This window comes from Microchirus variegatus (genome assembly GCF_963457635.1).
Source record: "Microchirus variegatus genome assembly, chromosome: 7".
NCBI lineage: Eukaryota > Metazoa > Chordata > Actinopteri > Pleuronectiformes > Soleidae > Microchirus > Microchirus variegatus.
Genome location: NC_139808.1, coordinates 27,465,500 through 27,483,977, shown reverse-complemented (window position 1 = coordinate 27,483,977; position 18,478 = coordinate 27,465,500). Strand labels below are relative to the sequence as shown.

General features: G+C 40.6%; 1 protein-coding gene across 1 annotated transcript; it reads right to left on the bottom strand.

Annotated features, from left to right (window-relative positions):
* Positions 1-808: 808 nt before the first annotated feature.
* Positions 809-17,651, bottom strand: grm1b (glutamate receptor, metabotropic 1b; the record flags this gene model as incomplete). Its single annotated transcript, XM_083892968.1, has 8 exons — positions 809-1,661; positions 3,353-4,280; positions 5,570-5,696; positions 6,408-6,576; positions 7,444-7,711; positions 10,556-10,791; positions 15,454-15,703; positions 16,952-17,651. The coding sequence occupies 8 exons, from the start codon at positions 17,649-17,651 to the stop codon at positions 809-811; spliced, it is 3,531 nt and encodes a 1,176-aa protein (XP_083749094.1).
* Positions 17,652-18,478: the final 827 nt, after the last annotated feature.

The following is an 18,478-nucleotide window of genomic DNA, read 5'->3' as shown; positions in this document are numbered from 1 at the left end:
CAGTATTTTGGAAAATGTGCTAAATTATCTTAGCTTAGCCTAGCTTCTCCACTCTTTCTTGTGTTAAAGCTAAGCTAGTGGTGGCTAGCTGTAAGGTTATATACCAGACCAATATTAAGTAAATACAAATATTTCCCCAAAATCAAACTAGTACACAAAAAAACATTATACAGGTAGTTATTATATACCAACCGTTAAATGAAAGGTATTCATTAGCTAATCATCAGTTAAACCGTAGCTAGTATTTAGCTAATTGTTAGCTTGTTAGCTCTTATTTAATGATAATGTAAACTTTTTTGTTTTGTAAAATCTCACCAAAACTTTCCACATCTTTCTTTTCCTCATAAATATGTAAACAAACAACAACAACAACTTGTCTTTAAAATGCTGTAAGACTTGAATTGTTTGGAATTACACACAAAGTATATTCGCCATAAAGTTATTTTAAATCAACAGAATCATTTGCTTGTTACGTTATGTGCTACATTTATCAAATCAATCTATTTATATTACTTTAATTCATAAAGGTACACTCATACTGTAGACAAACTTAGTTATAAGTATTCTATTTCATCCCTAAAACCTTATGTTATTGTAGAAATGTGTGCATGTTCATAGCTTTTATCTAACATCTAAAATCATTTTAAAATGTGGCACCTTGTTGTTCACCCTTATCATGTAAAAGCTATTAAGTTCTAGAGTGGAAATGGAGAATACAGAATGATGTTTTTCGCTTATGTTTTATCATATACATATAATAAGTCATTATAAACGTGAAAATATGTTTTTGTTTTGTTTCCACATGTCTTCACAGAGTCGAGGAGCTTTGTTTGTAGTCTTGGAGAATGACGGCGGCGTACGTCACGTTTGGAGGGGAGCACAAGATCGACTCAGACACCGGTGAGTTTGGGAAGGGGCTTGCTGGAGCGCCGGCACGATCTCGGAAGGGCGAGGGAGGCATCAGAGCCACCGAATCCTCTGCCGCTAATTTGAGCCGAGCAAAGTCCTCCTCGTGGATCCGCGCGTTGTTGTACATGTATCCGTGGAGAAGACCGAACCGCTCGCTGTCCATCCCGTCCTCCTCTAAAGGCGAGACGAGCTCCTCGTCAAATGGGCCGAATTGCACGGGCAGGACCGACTCCTGCTGGATGAGGTGGGCCTGATGGTACACAGGCAGGCCACCGCTCACGGCCTCGGGCATGCTTATCATATCACTCAGCTCCGGGATGTTGCTGTTAAATTTGCTCACCAACGCCACCTCCTCCTCCTGTAGGCGCTCCATGATGATATGTTGGGGGATAATGCTGTTTTTCTGCAGACGTCCAGGTGTATAGAGCTCCACCACCTCATCCACGTCCTCCATTAGCCCACAAGAAGGCATTTGCCCGTGGGCCATCATGGGGGGAGTGATGGGGGGGTTGTATCTTATCGCGTCACCCTCGTCCTCCTCCTCAGCCACATTGTACAGCGTCTTGGTGCTGAGGTCTGAGAACTCCAGTGTGGTGTTATGGTATGTGTTAGTTAAGGGTCTGATGACGGCCATCTGATTGGAACCTGCGTCCTGTCTCTTCACATGCACTGACAGTCTGTGCCATGTATGATCCCCTTTGGGAGGATGTCTTGCACCTGGTTCAGACCATGACACAGACTTTCCATTAGAACTATGAACAAAATAAAGATGGCTGTTACTTCAAAGGGAACCAGAAATGTAAAGACAAAAAAAACCTTTATTTCTAGTTTATAAACATGTAAATAATATTTGATATTGTAAATATTATTTAAAGGTATCTGCAGGGTTGTTTTTTTTTTTTATTATTTCCCCCCTTGTCTCACTAAAAAACTGAAACTACACTCTTAGAAATAAGGGTTCCAAAAGGGTCCTTCTACAAGGTCTGAGGTTCTACCTGGAACCATTTGCTTCTGAAAAATCCTTTCCCGAAGAAAGGGGTTTTCAAGGGTTCTTGGTAACACGAATGGTTCCAATAAAAACCATTTGATCCATTTCTAAGAGTGTTTTGGAGGGTTCCACCAAGAACCCTTTTAAAACCCTTTATTCACGAAAGGGGTTTTAAAGGGTTCTCTGGATCAAAATGGTTCTTACTGGAACCATTAGTGTTACCAAGAACCCTTGAAAAACCCTTTCTTCGGGAAAGAAACAAATGGTTCCAGGTAGAACCTCAGCCCTTGTAGAAGGACACTTTTGGAACCCTTATTTCCTTAAGAGTGTGTACACTCTTAGAAATAAAAGTGCTAAGTAGAACCATATAAGGTTCTTCGGCTTGCCCTCATACACTCTTAGAAATAAGGGTTCCAAAAGGGTCCTTCTACAAGGGCTGAGGTTCTACCTGGAACCATTTGCTTCTGAAAAACCTTTTCCCGAAGAAAGGGTTTTTCAAGGGTTCTTGGTAACACTAATGGTTCCAGGAAGAACCATTTTGATCCAGAGAACCCTTTAAAACCCCTTTCCTGAATAAAGGGTTTTAAGAGAGTTCTTGGTGGAACCCTCCAAAAGGGTAACCTTTATAAGAAGATTCTACCTGGAGCCAAAAAGGGTTCTCCTATGAGGACAAGCCAAAGAACCTGATATGGTTCTACTTAGCACTTTTATTTCTAAGAGTGTACAACCTCATCAAGCACACACACTAGTGTTGGCTATGAAAACAATGGGAGACTCATGATGTTTAATGGGCAGGATCTTAACGACTTAAAAATAACCCGTTCATATTTCGGTTTACTTAGCTTCACGCACCGTTTATTTAATTGTTTGTATTAGTGAATCCCAAAGTGTGGGACTCTCACTCACTCACTGCTGCATCTCCATTATGGTCTGGGAAGGATCAAATGGGGTCATAAATATACATTTATTTTGTAGTTTTGTAATTAAATAACTCCAAAATATTATTGAAATATTTTTAAAAAGTGACTTAGCAAAGTGTTAGTAGACAATTTATGGATCATCAAGTAGAATTATGTGAAGAAATACCCAATCATATAGTCTTGCATATTGATCAGATTGTAATTTAAGCTTTAATTGTGCGTTTGTGAATAGCTGAATTTACATCACTAGGAGTCAACCCTGCAGAAACCCTGTGTTCTGTATTTGCGCTTTCACTCGTCCTCCCTTAGCACACAGAGATGCTTGTTTTTAAATTTGCAAACAGGTTGAAATAATTCAAATGTCTGTGTGAATTGAGTACTGACCTACATCCGTCACACTTTACAACAGGTGATCCTATGAGAATGAATACAGTGAGACATCAGGTTTCCCTTTGAGAGGGAATTACAGTAAAAAACCAGCATCCCTGAGGTGCCTCAGGAGCAGCACTCACAGACTCAATTAACGAAAACCTACCTGCCGTTGCCAGCGTTCTTCTTCCTCTTGAACATGCTGAGCAGGCTGTTGCTCCGGCAGGCGATTTTGCCGTCTCCGACGTGCATGCGCACAGCGTCGGAGGTGGTGAAGGCGCTGCGCACGTTCCGCTCCGGCTTGGCGATGATGATGTACATCTTTGGCGTGAACATGCAGCCCAGAGCCACAGTCACACTGAGGCTCACTGAGAACGACGTCGTGATGATCTTGTAATTGCTCCCGAAATAGATCGGCACAAACGCCAGCCAGATTATACATGTGGTGTACATGGTGAAGGCGATGTATTTGGCCTCGTTGAAATTTGCAGGAACATTGCGAGTCTTGAAGGCGTAATATGTGCAGCTCATGATGAGCAGGCCGTTGTAGCCCAAAGGGGCGACGACGCCGAGATTGCTCGTGTTGCAGATCAGGAAGACTTCTCTGATGCTGGGGTAGGACTTGATTGGCTCAGGTGGCTCCATGATGATGAGGGTCACCTCCAACGTGAGCTGGACACTGATCAGGATCGAGGCGATGACCACCTGGGCCCAAGCGCTCATGAACCGCGGCTTCCTGGTGCAAATCTTCTTCTTGCTGCCTGCCAGGATTCGGGCAATGCGGTTGGTTTTCGTTACCAGCGCAGAGTAGCACATCGCGGCAGAGAGTCCGACGAGAAGTCTCTGCAGGTAGCAGGAGGCCACAGTGGGACGGGCAATCAGAGTGAAGGGACACAGATAACCCAGGAAGATGCCAGCGAGGATGATGTAGCAGAGCTCCCGGCTGGAGGATTTGACCACAGGCGTGTCGCGGTACAAGACGAAGACTAAGGCGACGAATGACGTGATCAGGATGCCCACGCAGGAGAAGACCACCTGGATTATGGACTCTGGATTGCTCCACTCCAGGTAGCGCAGGGGAATCGGCTCACAGACTGAAAAAAACCCAAGATATATATCATAAAATTTGTGGGCAAAACTTTGCTATGTGAAGCTAACCAGGAAGTAAGAGCGTATAGAATAGCCACTAGGGGGCCAAAAAATGGGAAATTACAGTTTCTTGAGGCGTTAATAGTCTCATTTGCTAGTTCCAGGTCTATTTCGAGAAAACATTACGTCAGTTTTGTAAATTATGTTCCTATTTCGAGGAAGATAGAAGATAAATCACAGCAGTGGACACGGAAACATCAACTTGGCACGGGTCAAATTGTGAAACTCAAGGGTTTAAAAATGGAGAATTCAGATTCTTATGAGTGACGCCTCAGTTTGCCATAATACGTGACATTTCACACTACTATTTAATGAACCTTTTAGCATCACCATTAATCATCATTCAACAGCAAGGCTCATGACATTGGACATACTGTATTCTACACTCTCGTTTCATGAGAATGTTCAAACATGTTTTGCCGGAGAAAATGCAGTAAGTTGAAAAAAGTAGGTTTTGAGCTCAACTATAAATAAATCCCTTTTTACTGAGCCATGTCCGGGGCTGGGCTGCAGTCGTAGTCGCAGGAGGGGGGCGATGCAGCAGCAGGACAAAGGAAAACCGTCGCGTTTTACACGGATCCAAATAAGATCTGCTTTCTGCTTCCTGTTGAGAACACACTGAATATTTAATGACGTTACAGTAGAACTGAAAGAGGGTTTAGATTAAGAAAGGAGCAGCAGAGAATAAGCTTTAAATCACCGCTTTGCTGCTTTTTTTGTGTGCATCTAATGAGCTTGTGTTTTTAAAAAGAAGTGGAGGTAAAATGGTCCTGTTCAGAAAGCGTCTTTGTACAGGACAGGCGGTCTTTGAAAGTGGGCCAGGAGAGCGGAGAGTGAAGTGGGGGCTGTTGCTGGACGAGATGGTGAAGATGATGAATGGCTCTCAGATGTCGTAGGAAGGCAATGAAACTAGGACAGTGCAGAACACAGAACTTCACTTTTTTTTTTTTTTTTTATACATCTAATCAATAATCTCTAAATACTTTAATCATGTAACAAGAACGCAAGGAACCTCAGAGGTGATTCTGTGTGTGATAGAGAAAAAGATGTATTGTTATTTTGGGAAATTATAAATGTAGATGTGCAGGCACTGTGAGGCTGACTCAGCAAGCAAATCAGCATATTCCCCCCCAAAACATTTCACTGTTTCTCTCAAATTAAATTGCTCAATTGCTGTTCGTCTCAGCTCTGGTGCTTTTTTTTAAAAAACCTCAAGAAACGAGGACAAGCGTACCTTCCAGCTCTTGGTCGGGCCACCAGCCCAGATCACAGGCTTTGCACGTGAACTCGTCCTGGACGTACTCGTTGTCTTTGCAGGCCGTGCAAATCCAGCAGCAGCTCACTTCGCCCTTCCTGATCACCTGGTTCGAGAAAATGAAAGAAAGAAATTTAGTTATACTCTCTGGAAAATCTTTAAATTCACACAGTTATGTTTTATAGTATACTGTGCAAAACAACCTGGAGTGAAACCATCCTTCTATTTCATGTTCACATAATTCCATTCAGAACGTCAAAGATCTTTTAAACCACTTCTTAAAACGTATTTTTATAGACTTTATGTGATGCTGTCTTTCTTTATTCATTTATTTATTTTTTAATCTTTTTTTCTTTGTTAGCACCATAAATGATAAACCAATGTAATATTTCTGTTATTTATACTGTTTATATGTATGTATGTATTGTTATGTAATGTAAATTCACTGTAAACTGTTCTTTTTAAAGGTGCTATCCAAATAATATTATTAATATTATATATTATTATACTATATTATACTACCAATCCTTGCAGTCAGTAGAGTCTCAGCTGCCGAGCAACCACGGGTTGCCAGTTACGTCAGAAAACGAAACCTAAAAGACCTTGGTATTTTAAGTTTGAATGTAGTAACCGTTTTTGGCCACATTCTCACATATGGCGCCTTTAATGGCTTATTGTCTACCTCTAGTCATTTATTGTTTTTACAACCTGGCAACAGCACAATATGATCTTGTGTGTGTGTGTGTGTGTGTGTGTGTGTGTGTGTGTGTGTGTGTGTGTGTGTGTGGGGGGGGGGGGTGTGTGTGTAATCCCTTGCCTTGATCTCTCCTTTGGAGCAGGGCTCGCTGCACACAGAGCGGACCATGTCACTGCGGTTGATCTGGAGCATGTCATCGTCCAGACTGAGGACGCCCTCATGCCAGGAGCCGGCGTTGATGTAGTCGTAAACGCCGGGCTGCATGCGCTGGAAGTTCATGATCTCGTACCTGATGAGGGTGAGTCGAAGGGGGGGGAAGGACACGATGGGTTTTTCACCATCATCGGATCGATTTTTAAGAGAGGAAATTAGAGTTTTACTGCCACTCAGAGCAGACGGGCCTGTCAGCCCTGATGATCAATACTCCTGCAGAGACACTGGTTTTTATTTCTGGCTTTCATCTTATTTGATCTCCGCTCGGTAATAAAAAACAAAAACACCATCACATCAAGCATTTTCATTTTCACCAACTGTATAAACACACCTGAGAAAAAAAGTACTTGAAATATTTAAAATCGGATTGAATTTGTGTCATTTTTTGAAATGCGTCACAGTTCAAAGGTTATTATTATTGCGACTTTATATCACAGCTAAAAATGTGATAATTAGTCAAAGTTCTGATTCATTTTATATCGCATTTTTAGTAATAGCACGTAAGAAACCTAAAAAACCAAAAAAAATTTAAAGCCTGAATATGTGACCTATAAACACACACACCCAGGATGTTCATATAAGGAGTTTTGTATTATTCCAAGTATACAATGAGATTATTTGTCGTACATTTATGTTTTGGGCACAATTAATCTGCTGGACGCATTAACGGCCCTTCAACGTTAACGCATGACGCGTTTCTGACTGACCGGGAAAAGACGCGTGACGTCATGTGTGTACTACCACACACTAATAGAATTTTCAGTTATTTTGTTCTGTGCTTAAAATTAAATTTTGGGTCAAAATTCCCGAAAATGTTGACACAAAGAAAACTAGCAAATATTGGCTTAATATTGACAAAATTTACTCTAAGACTGGAGCAGAAAGTACTGATTGTGGAGGTAAAGTGATTAAATAAATAAATGAAGAAAACTGAATGTTTCACCTCCCAGGCGAGTCCCCGTTCTCGTCGAACCATATGTCCTCCCCGGAGACGCCCGTGAACGACGTCTTGAGCAGGAAGTCCAGCAGGTGGCGCCCATCGACGGGCGTCATGTAGTCGCACAGGCCCACGTGGCCGGGGCACAGGTGAGTGTGCATGTCGTGCAGCCCGTGCGCCATGGCGTAGATGGCGTTGATGACGAAGCCCATCTTGCTGTCCTGGACGTAGTTGTCCTCCAGACTTTCGTAACCTGTCCACACGCGAGAGACGGCTGTGAATTCACTCCGCGACTCAATCTTTTAAGACAGAATCTTACAGGAGGAGCATTGAGGCTGCAAGCGGTGGCGCGTTAATGCTGTTTTTAAAATCTCAGGTGTAGATTTACAGGTGCGTCCAGCATGATGTCACTGATTACAAAGCAATGATAGGGTGCTCTGTGTGTGTGTGTGTGTGTGTGTGTGTGTGTTTGTGTGTGTGTGTGTGTGTGTGTGTGTATGGAAGTGGGTTTCAGAGAAAACCTCGTTACCATGGCGAGAACATCCATTCCTGCAGCCATGACTCGGGATTCAGTTAGAGTTTGTTTCTCCTCAGACAAACAAAATGAGACAAACTGTGTGTGTAACACACACACCCTATCAGTTCAGTGTAATACTAGAAGCTCGAAGCAGAGGAAGCAGGTTTCTTCAGTTGCTCTGTGTAAAAGTACTGTAGTATAACGCCAGTGCTACGCCATGCATTCAACGCTGTGCAAAAACTTTCTTTCTTTCTTTCTTAAAGCAATACCACGTCTTACCATAAATGTACTAAACTGTTGATTTAGTACATTTAGAACAAAAATGTAGTTAGATTTTATGTAAAATAAGGGTTAATGTGTACTGAATTTTATAGGTTATATATTTTATTGACCTCTGCCAGGAGATATATGTTATATGTTTGTCTGTCTGTCAGCAACATAACTTAAAAAATCACAGACGGAATTTGGATGAAATTTTCAGGAAATGTCCACAATGGGACCAAGAACAAGTGATTATATTTTGGGCGTGATCCGTCAACGCTATCATTATTTTGTGGGGGCAGAGCTGCCTTGGCAGAGGTCTGTGCTCTCTGAGTGCTTTTCTAGTTTTATTTTATTTTCACTATTTTTTCTTATCAAGTGTGTGTATTTTCACACACAAATACTGCAGTAGGCTGTATTGCAATATCGATTGTTCAGCCCTATCTTCATCCCATGTTTGACATTATTTCACAAGTACCTTGAGGAAGTTAACTCTCTGTTGGTCAATTTGACCTCATATAACGTCTAACTGGATACAGTAAGTGTTTACATTTAATCTCTAACTCGTCCAACGTTCAGCTTTCACTGTGACGAACCACAACACGTCCACTCGTTTTTAAACACCACAGGAGAGATTATGACCATTTTTTTCCTGTCATTTGATTGGTTAGGCACATGTGATAAACGACCAGATTGCTTAAAAGATGATGAGTCTACAGTAGCTTTTCTGTCGGGACTCTTTTGTTGTTGACACTGAATCAGATTCTGTTACAGCTGCTTCACCTTCTGTGTTTTTCCCCCAAAATACAAGCTTCACTCTCTGCACCTGAGGCTGCGACTTTCACATGCATCATCCACTACTGCAGAGCTCAATCATGGGGAAACTGCGACCAAACCAACCCTGTTAGCAGCAGACTCATCCAGGCGGCAGCTGGTTGACTGTCTGATGGGAACTGCTGCTGCTGCTGCTGCTGCTGGTGAGTGACCTAGTTCTGAACAAGCTCCTTGGAGTTGACACTCGCTTCACTCACAGAGCTCTTTGAGCCTCAGTCATGATCATGATGAAGATGGTGATGCAATGATGTCATGACACCAGCATGCAAGCAGATATGAAGACCCACTGAGGTTTTGCCGCCGCTAAATCAAACTTCTAACTAATGAATAAGCTTCAATCGGAGAATTATGCTCTACTGGCAAAGTGGCTTCCTTTTTCCCCCCTTCTCCATGCAGCTAAAGCTGGATTAGCCCCCCGCGACACCGTCTCACTCAAATGTTATTGGGCTGTTATTGGACAACCATGTTAAGGCGGGGAACTGTGTGAGAACAGATCTCACTGCGTTACAACGACAAAAACAAAAGAAAACATCCCAATAGCTTCATATATTAGAGGTCAACTGAGATTATAGAGATATAGTGAAAGTTATTTGTCCCAATATGTGATTAAAAAAAAATAAAAATTAATATCAATCGACCTCTATGTATATTGCAAAAAGTGAGGAGCGTTATGGTTCCATTCAGAGGGATTCACTCACCGTCCCGGAGTTCTACATCATACATAAATAAATGAAAACATAAATAATAAATAAATAAAAAAAGAACAGGACAGGACAGCAAACAATAACTCTCTATACAAATACACTTATGAGACAAAATGAATACTGTAATAACGCACTATAAAATATGGTGCTTTGAAGGAGGAATGAATTAAAGTGTGTGTGCATCATAAATAAATAAATAAAGAGAGGCTCTGTTCTCAGCAAAGAAAATAACTGTAGAAAGGAAGATGCAATGGAAAAAATAATAATAATAAGAAGAATTAAATGAAGAATCTTGAGGTGTCAACTTAAAAAAATGGTTTCTGCGTTATTTTATATTTACGTTGACATTATTTTTCCGGAAAATAGAAAGTGTTTGTGATCATTGAAAACGTAAATATACATATATATATATATATAGATATATAAAAGGAAAATATGCATAAAGAATGTTGTGGAAACATGCTTGTTGAGCATTGTTTCTGGAAGCTTTTATTTAGCTCTTTTCTTTCAAATGAATTTACCTAGTTCCTCATCCTCTGTAAAGCCACAAAGTGTCACAGAAATGAACAAAGATATTTGTTATTGGACCGACTAAGAGAGATAACTCTACCCTCGTAGCAGTCTAATTCATAATTAAAGGCTGTGTTCCAGTTTATGGCTCCGTCCTCTGGGTATTGCACACATCAGAACATCAGAACAGTTCAAGAAGACAAGCTGACGTGCACACACTCGTGTATGAAATTATAAACCATAAAAAAAGCACTGCTAGTAATTGATGTTGGACCGAGCTGTTTCAGCTAACCTGTGCAGTTGCGTGCATAATTCATGTTCTCTTGTGGGTGTCCGGGAAGGCGGCACTGAAAGCGGTACTGCCAGAACTCCGGGAACCACGGGTTGCGCGCGTTGGTGCTGAGCCGCAGCTTCAGGAAGTAGTCGTCGAATGAGGAGACTTCGTCCGACTGCAGCTTGACGGTGATGCCGCCCACGGCCTCCTGCTCGTAACCCTCCACCACCTCCACGCGGTCGGCCCAGCCGTCGCTGCAGGTAGAGAGGGAGAGAACACGGCAGTGAGGACATCACCTTATTATATTAATATTACATTTGAGTCACGGAGCTAAGTGTGTTTCATGGAAAAGAAAACAAATCCCCATTGACCTCTGAGAAACCTCTTTGGTGAAGATATTTCGAGAATATTTAACCCTTAAACGCACCTGAACACCTTTTGGTTTTACTTTTTAGCTAATTTTTCCATGCATCTTGTTAAAAATATATGCCAGGTTGTGCATTTTCCAGTGTTTTCAGTCCATTGTAAACAACGTTAACTAAAATACTCACACTAACACACCTACGCGCCAAAAATGTGCTAATTGAAACCCAGTCAAATCACTGTATTTTTTCAATCCGGTTCAAATATAAAGTATAAAACATGAACATTTTTTGTGCTCTGTGTGTGTTAACGTGACTCTTTTATGAAATCTGACATGGCAAAAGAACGGTGAAGATATTTCTGGAATATTTAACCCTTAATCGCACCGAGACAAATGCATATTGTTAAAAATTTATGCCAGGTTGTGCATTTTTGTGTGTTTTTACGCCATTGTAAACAACGTTAACTAAAATACTCACACTAACACACCTGAGGGCCAAAAATGTGCTTATTGAAACCCATTGAAATCACTATTGTTTTTGATCCTGCTCCAATATAAAGTATAAAACATGAGCATTTTTGGTGCTCAAGTTGCGTTAACGTGAGTGTTTTATGAAATCTGATCTAATATATCAATCCAAAAATAATAAAAGTGTGGAGGCTGTGTGGCCCAACACGACGTCCTCCAAGATTATTGCATATTATATGTTGTGTAATTCTTATTATATGTGTGATTTCCTGCTAATATACTGTATATACACAGAGAGAGAGAGATTCCAGCCACTAAAGCAGATAAAAGCTGCTACTGCAGATCAGTGTGAATTTATTCTTCAGATAACAACAGCAGAAGCCTTTATGAAGCCAGTTAAAAAGAGAGAAAGTGTCTTTATTATTTGAAAGGGAAGCTTTTCATTTAAAATTTGAACCAAAACATGGACTCGGGTCAAATAAAATCAACCGTTTTATGGCAAGTATGTGTTTTATTGGGTTGTAATAGGCACATACAGCCTCATAAAGCAGAGTCTGGTTGGTTGAATACTGCAGAAAGCATCTCCCCCTTTTTGTTTCTTTGACTTTCAGGCTCCCTGCTGAGGGGCACGGACGGAGAGCTCACTGTACTCGCCACAAGAGGCAAAAAAGGAAAAGAAAAAGTCCACAGACTGAATCACAAGTCCGGCGAGAATTCACAGATCAGTGCTGGAGCAGACAATCGAGCTGAGCTTCTGAGTGTGACTTTGCTTCCACACTGGTAAGTTATTTGGTTTTTATATTTCAGATTAGAAGCTCAGATCATCATTTGAAAGTCAATCTTTGGATTTAATCCTCTCACAAAACACTATCATGCAGATGAGACAAAAGGGCTCTGTTTGCTGCTTTCACAAATGAAAACATACTCCAATGCCTCTGGAAGGAAGAAAAAAAAAACTTAATTTGAGATGCAAATGCCTCTCGGGTGTTTTTTTTTTTACAGTGGGATTATGCATGGCTGGAATTTGCATAAGTGCCAAACTGTACTGCGTTTTGTATGAGTCAGAAATGAAGGAGTGCAAGGATTTAGGAGGAGGATTTGACGTCGAAAGCTGCTTCTTCACACTGAAATTAAAAGATAGAGTTTGTCTTTTTCAAGTTTTTCGTCTCTGAACACCAAAAATAAATTGAAAATCTATGTGCGATATGGTTGCGGCGAGCTAAAATAATCCAGGGAGCACTGCAACAAGATAATACCCAGACACAATTGAACGATTTTACTGAAGCGTTAACTCCTGGCTGTGTCTGTTAAACTTATAAAACCCCTCTTTTACCTCACAGAGATCTGCCGACTGCTCCCAGAGTGAGCACAAACTAAACATAGAAGCTTTTCGTCACTGTGCGTCATCGTTGCAATCGCTCTGACTTTATTTTTAGAGTTTAGAGTTTCGGTGACTTCGTGGACTTTCTGTATTTATTTTTAATTTGTATGTCAGTGCTTTATTTTTCTGTCTATCTATAAACTTCCCTTACCTAGTTAAAAAAAAAAAAATCGGACCTTAAATAGTAGATATACATCCATTTTCTACGGCTTTATCCTCCAAGAAGACAATCTCAAACCTTTACCCTTTGGTAAATTGCCGCAGGAATAATACATAACTCCTTATATGGACATCCTGTGTGTGTGTGTGTTTATAGGTCACATATTCAGGCTTTTAAAAAATGCAATTCTTATAATTATTCTTTTTATTTTTTTAGGGTTTTTTTTATGTTGAACTGCGACCTATTTCCACATTTCACAAATTCAAACTGATTTTAAAAATGTTTTGACCAACTTTCCGTCAGATCTTCAGAAAAAAGGATATTAAAAAGACACTACACTAGCGTTCAAAAGTTTGGGGTCACTTAGAAATGTCCTTATTTTTTGAAGGAAAAGCACTTTTTTTCAATGAATATAACATTAAATGAATCATAAATACACTCTATAAATTGTTAATGTGGTAAACGACTATTCTATCTGCAAACGTCTGGTTTTTAATGGAATATGTACATAGGTGTATAGAGGCCCATTTCCAGTGTTCTAATGGTACATTGTGTTTGCTAATGGCGTTAGAAGGCTATTGGATGATTAGAAAACCCTTGTGCAATTATGTTAGCACAGCTGAAAACAGTTTTATTTTGAATAAAAATCTTTATTTCTAATCTCAGTCAGTGTTTTGACTATATTTTCTATTCATTTTGCAACTCTTTTGATGAATAAAAGTGCGACTTTTAATGGAAAAATTGTATAGGTGACCCCAAACCTTTGAAAGGTAGTGTATAATATACTGCACATTCTTATTCTTAACGCCTATGTACATTTTAACATATTAAATGCTCTGTGTTGTGCCACATTTAACACGTCCCTGCCTCTAAGCTTACGCCTATCACTAACTGTAGTTCCACCGCGGGACAAAAATAATAACCATAACCAGCTTTCACACTCGGCTTTTTTCAAGTGGAGCCAGCAGCAGCAGCAGCAGCAGCAGTAGCAGCTACGACTTGGCTGGCACTTCAAAAAAAAAAACCTGATCTGACAATAGCCGTCCAGTGTGACAGTATCAACAGAACCTGGCCATCTGCTTCTCAGCATCACACTCCCATCACTCTCCTCATCACACTCGCCGGTGCCAAACACACCTACAGCTCTGTCGACTGTACAGATTTAAATTACAGCACCAATCGGATATCAACACTTTATTTTAACGAGTCATTTCCATTTTAGACGAGGGACGAAGGCGTCGTTAAAAAAAAACAAAAAAACCCTGAATGATGTGTTATCATAAAAAAACGATTTGGCCGAGGAAGCTTTTAAAGAATTAAAGCATTATTTCCAAAAGCAATGGGAGTTTTAGCTTAGAGAGTTAGATCAAATGAGTGTGTGTGTGTGTGTGTGTGGGATCTGTGCTGTGACAAACAGACATTTCTTTCATCCTCCTCACACAGCACAAGATGGATGGCTAATGACCAGCTTCTTTTTTCTTATTTGGCCCATTACACAGGGCCTGCATGTGTTCACTTACTGCATTGCTCTAAATAAATAAAAAAATAAAAAAATGCCTTTTTCCAGTATAGTCTCCTTGACCCAGAAAAAAACACACACACATTTGACTGAACTTTGTCGAAGTTTGTCGACCATTTTCTTTTTTTTCATTGTGTATCAAAGAAAACTACGGAAGAGGATTAGGGCCAAAGAAAGAAAAAATAAATAAAACGGCATGAATTCTGGCTTTTTTCCCACAGAACTCTGAAATTAAAGAAGTCAGAATTCAATTTTTTTTCTCTCAGAATTCTGAGATTAAGGTCTAAGGTTTTTTTTTGTTACAATCTGCAGTCTCACCACTAGTTGGCACTCATTCTCACACACTGCACCTTTAAGCCTTTGAACACAGAAAATTGTTCCATTACTTAAACATACAGTATATACAGAGGCTATAAGAATGTGCAATATAGAGTGTCTTATATCGGGGGGTTTTTTCAACACAACCTACAACTAAAATGTTATTTTCAGCAACTATATAAACACACCTGAGCAAAAAAAAAGTACTCAAAATATTTAAAATTGGATTGAATTTGTGAAATTTGTGAAATAAGTCACAGTTCAAAGTTCACTTGGCTCGTTTTTAGGAACAAAAGGTAAATAAAAACGGTCTAATTTTGTGACTTCTGCACAATTAAAAATGTGATCTAAAATTAACTTTGACTCAACAATACATAAGAAGACTTAAAAAACCCTGCATTTTCCACAGGATGTCCATATAAGGAGTTGTGTATTATTCCCATGGCACATGTGAGCACTAAGAGTTAAGAAGAATTATTAAGTTGAATTTTTGTCTTTATCTCGCTGCAGATGAAGCACGAACAAATGTTTTTCACCGTCTCTGATTTTTTTTTCATTTCCCCCCTAAAGCCATTTTCACTGCACCAGGGAAATATCTCTCTTAGTTTACACTTATTTTGAAAACTTTTAAACCAAAAAGAAATGAAAGACATACAAGACTAAACTCCCCTGAGGCGGCAGAAAAACACTCTGCAACACAACAAACCTGCCAATTAGGAGGAACTCTCCGGCTACTCCGAGCCGCCTCATGGCCATGAGCAGACCTCGGACTGTCATGCCTTCACAGAAGCAGACAACAACTCTGGCCTTAGGCAGACGCTCGCGCAGCTTCCTCAGCAGCCTGTCAAAGTGCTTCTCGCCGGCGTTGCTGTAGATCTTGTCAGAGTGAGCGATGCAGATGCCGTCCTGCGAGGCCAGCTCTTTGAACACTTCCATCCCGCTTTCTCCGTAGTTACCTGGAAGACAAAAGGGCGCTGTCAGGGGGGAGAGGATCAGAGGAGGATCTGTTCTAAAAGTTCAGACTTGATTCAAATGTCAAACATGTTTACAGGTAAAACTGTCCACTCTTTCCTTTAAAAAAAAAATCTTAAATGGTCCATTATGTCCCCAGATCTCTTTTTATGGAATCAAGAGCAGCAACAACTGGAGCACTCGGGGTGAAGGTGACCTCGATGCAGCTGCTGAGGACAAGGAAAGCACTTTTTTTTGGGTGCCGATCCAAATGTCCACAAACTAATATATCCATGACAGCGTCGCTGATCAAAAGCCAAGAAAATGACAAGATATTTAAAAAAGATCCAAACTTTTTTCAGGCTGTGCTCCTCCTGCCCTTGAAAGCTTCTCATATTTGTGGCATCGATTTTCCTGTTCTGCCAAAAATAATAAATAGATGACCGACAGAGTAAAGAGCGAGAGCACTCGGAGAGCACAGACCTCCACAAAGGTGTTTTACAGAACCTGCACCTGAAATATATACATTATGATCCAGCGGATCCAGAAGACTTTCTGGATCTGTATATAACTAAACCTGCATAGAGCTATTACCATTTTATTTAAACATGACAAAAATAATCATGATCTACGGAAGAGTATTGGGGTCACATGTAAAAAATAAAATAAAATGAAAGCATAACAGCATAAACAGCATAAATTCAAATTCCTGCTGTTTTCTTTTTGTTTTCTGACTTTTTGTCAGAATTCTGATTTTAGATTAGATTTAAGTCATAATTCTTTCTGAGTTCTGAGATTAAAGTCACAATCTCAGAATTCCTGCTGTTTCCTTTTTGTTTTCCAACTTTTTGTCAGAATTCTGAGCTAAAAGTTTGAATTCTGAGAAAAAAATCATAATTCTAAGAAAAAAAAAGTCAGAATTCTGAGATTAAAATAATCAGAATTCTAAGATTTTTTTTCTCAGAAACACGCTCGGTTTTATTTAGATTAGATTAAAGTCATAATTCCGGGGAAAAAGTCTGAATTCTGAGGTCACAGAAAAAATCTGAATTCTAAGAAATAAATCAGAATTCTGAGATTACAGGAAAAAAAATCTAAATTCTGAGATTTAAAGGCTTGAACTTTTTTTCTCAGAAACACACTCAGTTTTACGCAATCGCAATTCCTGTCAAAACAATGTCAGTTTGTTATATTAATTCAAAATCATTCAGCCCTATACCTGTGAGCTCCTCACATTGGTGCATACGTCTTACCCTCTGTGTGCACGGCGGACACATATGTCCAGTTGTATCTCTTGATGATGTCCAGCAGCGCTCTGGCCTGCAGCGTGTCTGAAGGCACCACCCTGAGGAAGTACTTGAACAGAGTCTTGTCACTGAGGTCGATGCTGGTGGCCGAGTACGCGATCTGCGGGATGTTGAACAGCTGCAGGAGGTTCTGGACTTGGATGGCGACAGAGCTGGAGCCGGGACCGATGACGCCTGCGATGGGCTTCTTGGTCGGCGGCGGCTGACTGGACGGCGTCCCCTCGATGCACCACTTGGAGCCGTCTTTGTCGTCGCGGAGGGAGATGAGCGAGTCTCGTATGAACTCGATGCTCTGCTCCAGAGCCACGGACGAGTGCCAGCACGAGTCTCTGATCTCGCAGCCCAGGGTGATGTTGGGCAACAGGTTTGGGTCTGAGTTAATCCGATCCAGGGCGTGGAACATGGCCTCCACTCTTTGGATGCCGTACTGCTCCCTGACCTCGCCACATTTCCTCTCTGCCACCTTCTCGGCGGACGGTTGGTGGTGAACGGAGAAGAGGGCGCCGATTATGATGTCCCCGTCCATCCTGGCCACCAGACGAGAGGCAGAACTGGGCACCAGGGACTTCTCATACTTGCTGTTGGACAACACGAAGCCCTCGGACAGTAAAACAGGCAAGTAGAAAACGGCAGTCAGGTAAATCATAATACTGGACATTGTGCTACAGGAGCTGAGAGTAAAATCAAGTCCACTTTTCCATAATTGCGGTCCATCAATCCTCTTTGGGATGAAATGGCAAATAACTGATCTGCTGCTGCTCCTTCAGTGTTTTCGACCTGTGGAACGGAACAAGGGGCATCAATTCTTAGTTTTTACACAGAATTACAGTTAACATATACATTGTTTCATCAACCAATGGACATAATGCATATTTTGATAAGTCTGTTAGTATGTTGTGATACTTTAAAGCAAAAGATCCTCAACATGGTGCGTTTTATTTGTTTTTTATGATGTTAAACTGAATATTAGGTTATCGCCAGTCCTCACTCTTATTTATTCTCTCTATAATTGTAAATCTTTACTAGCGGTTTTATCTTCCCATGTTAAATAAATTGCATCACAACTCTCTAATCTCCAATAATCATCATGAAAACTCACTTTTTATGCCACTTTCCATTATATCTTGTAGACGATATCTTCTCTTATTGCTTATTCTATTCAAACGTGTCTACACTCTTAGAAATAAGGGTTCCAAAAGTGTTCTTCTACAAGGGCTGGAGGTTCTACCTGGAACCATTTGCTTCTGAAAAACCCTTTTTCAGGGGTTCTTGGTAACACTAATGGTTCCGGTATTAACCATTTTGATCCAGAGAACCCTTTAAAACCCCTTTCCTGAATAAATGGTTTTAAAAGGGTTCTTGGTGGAACCCTCCAAAAGGTTCTACCTGGAGCCAAAAAGGGTTCTTCTATGAGGACAAGCCGAAGACAACCCCCACAAGAATGCTATAGGGTGGAATAAAAACAATGATGAA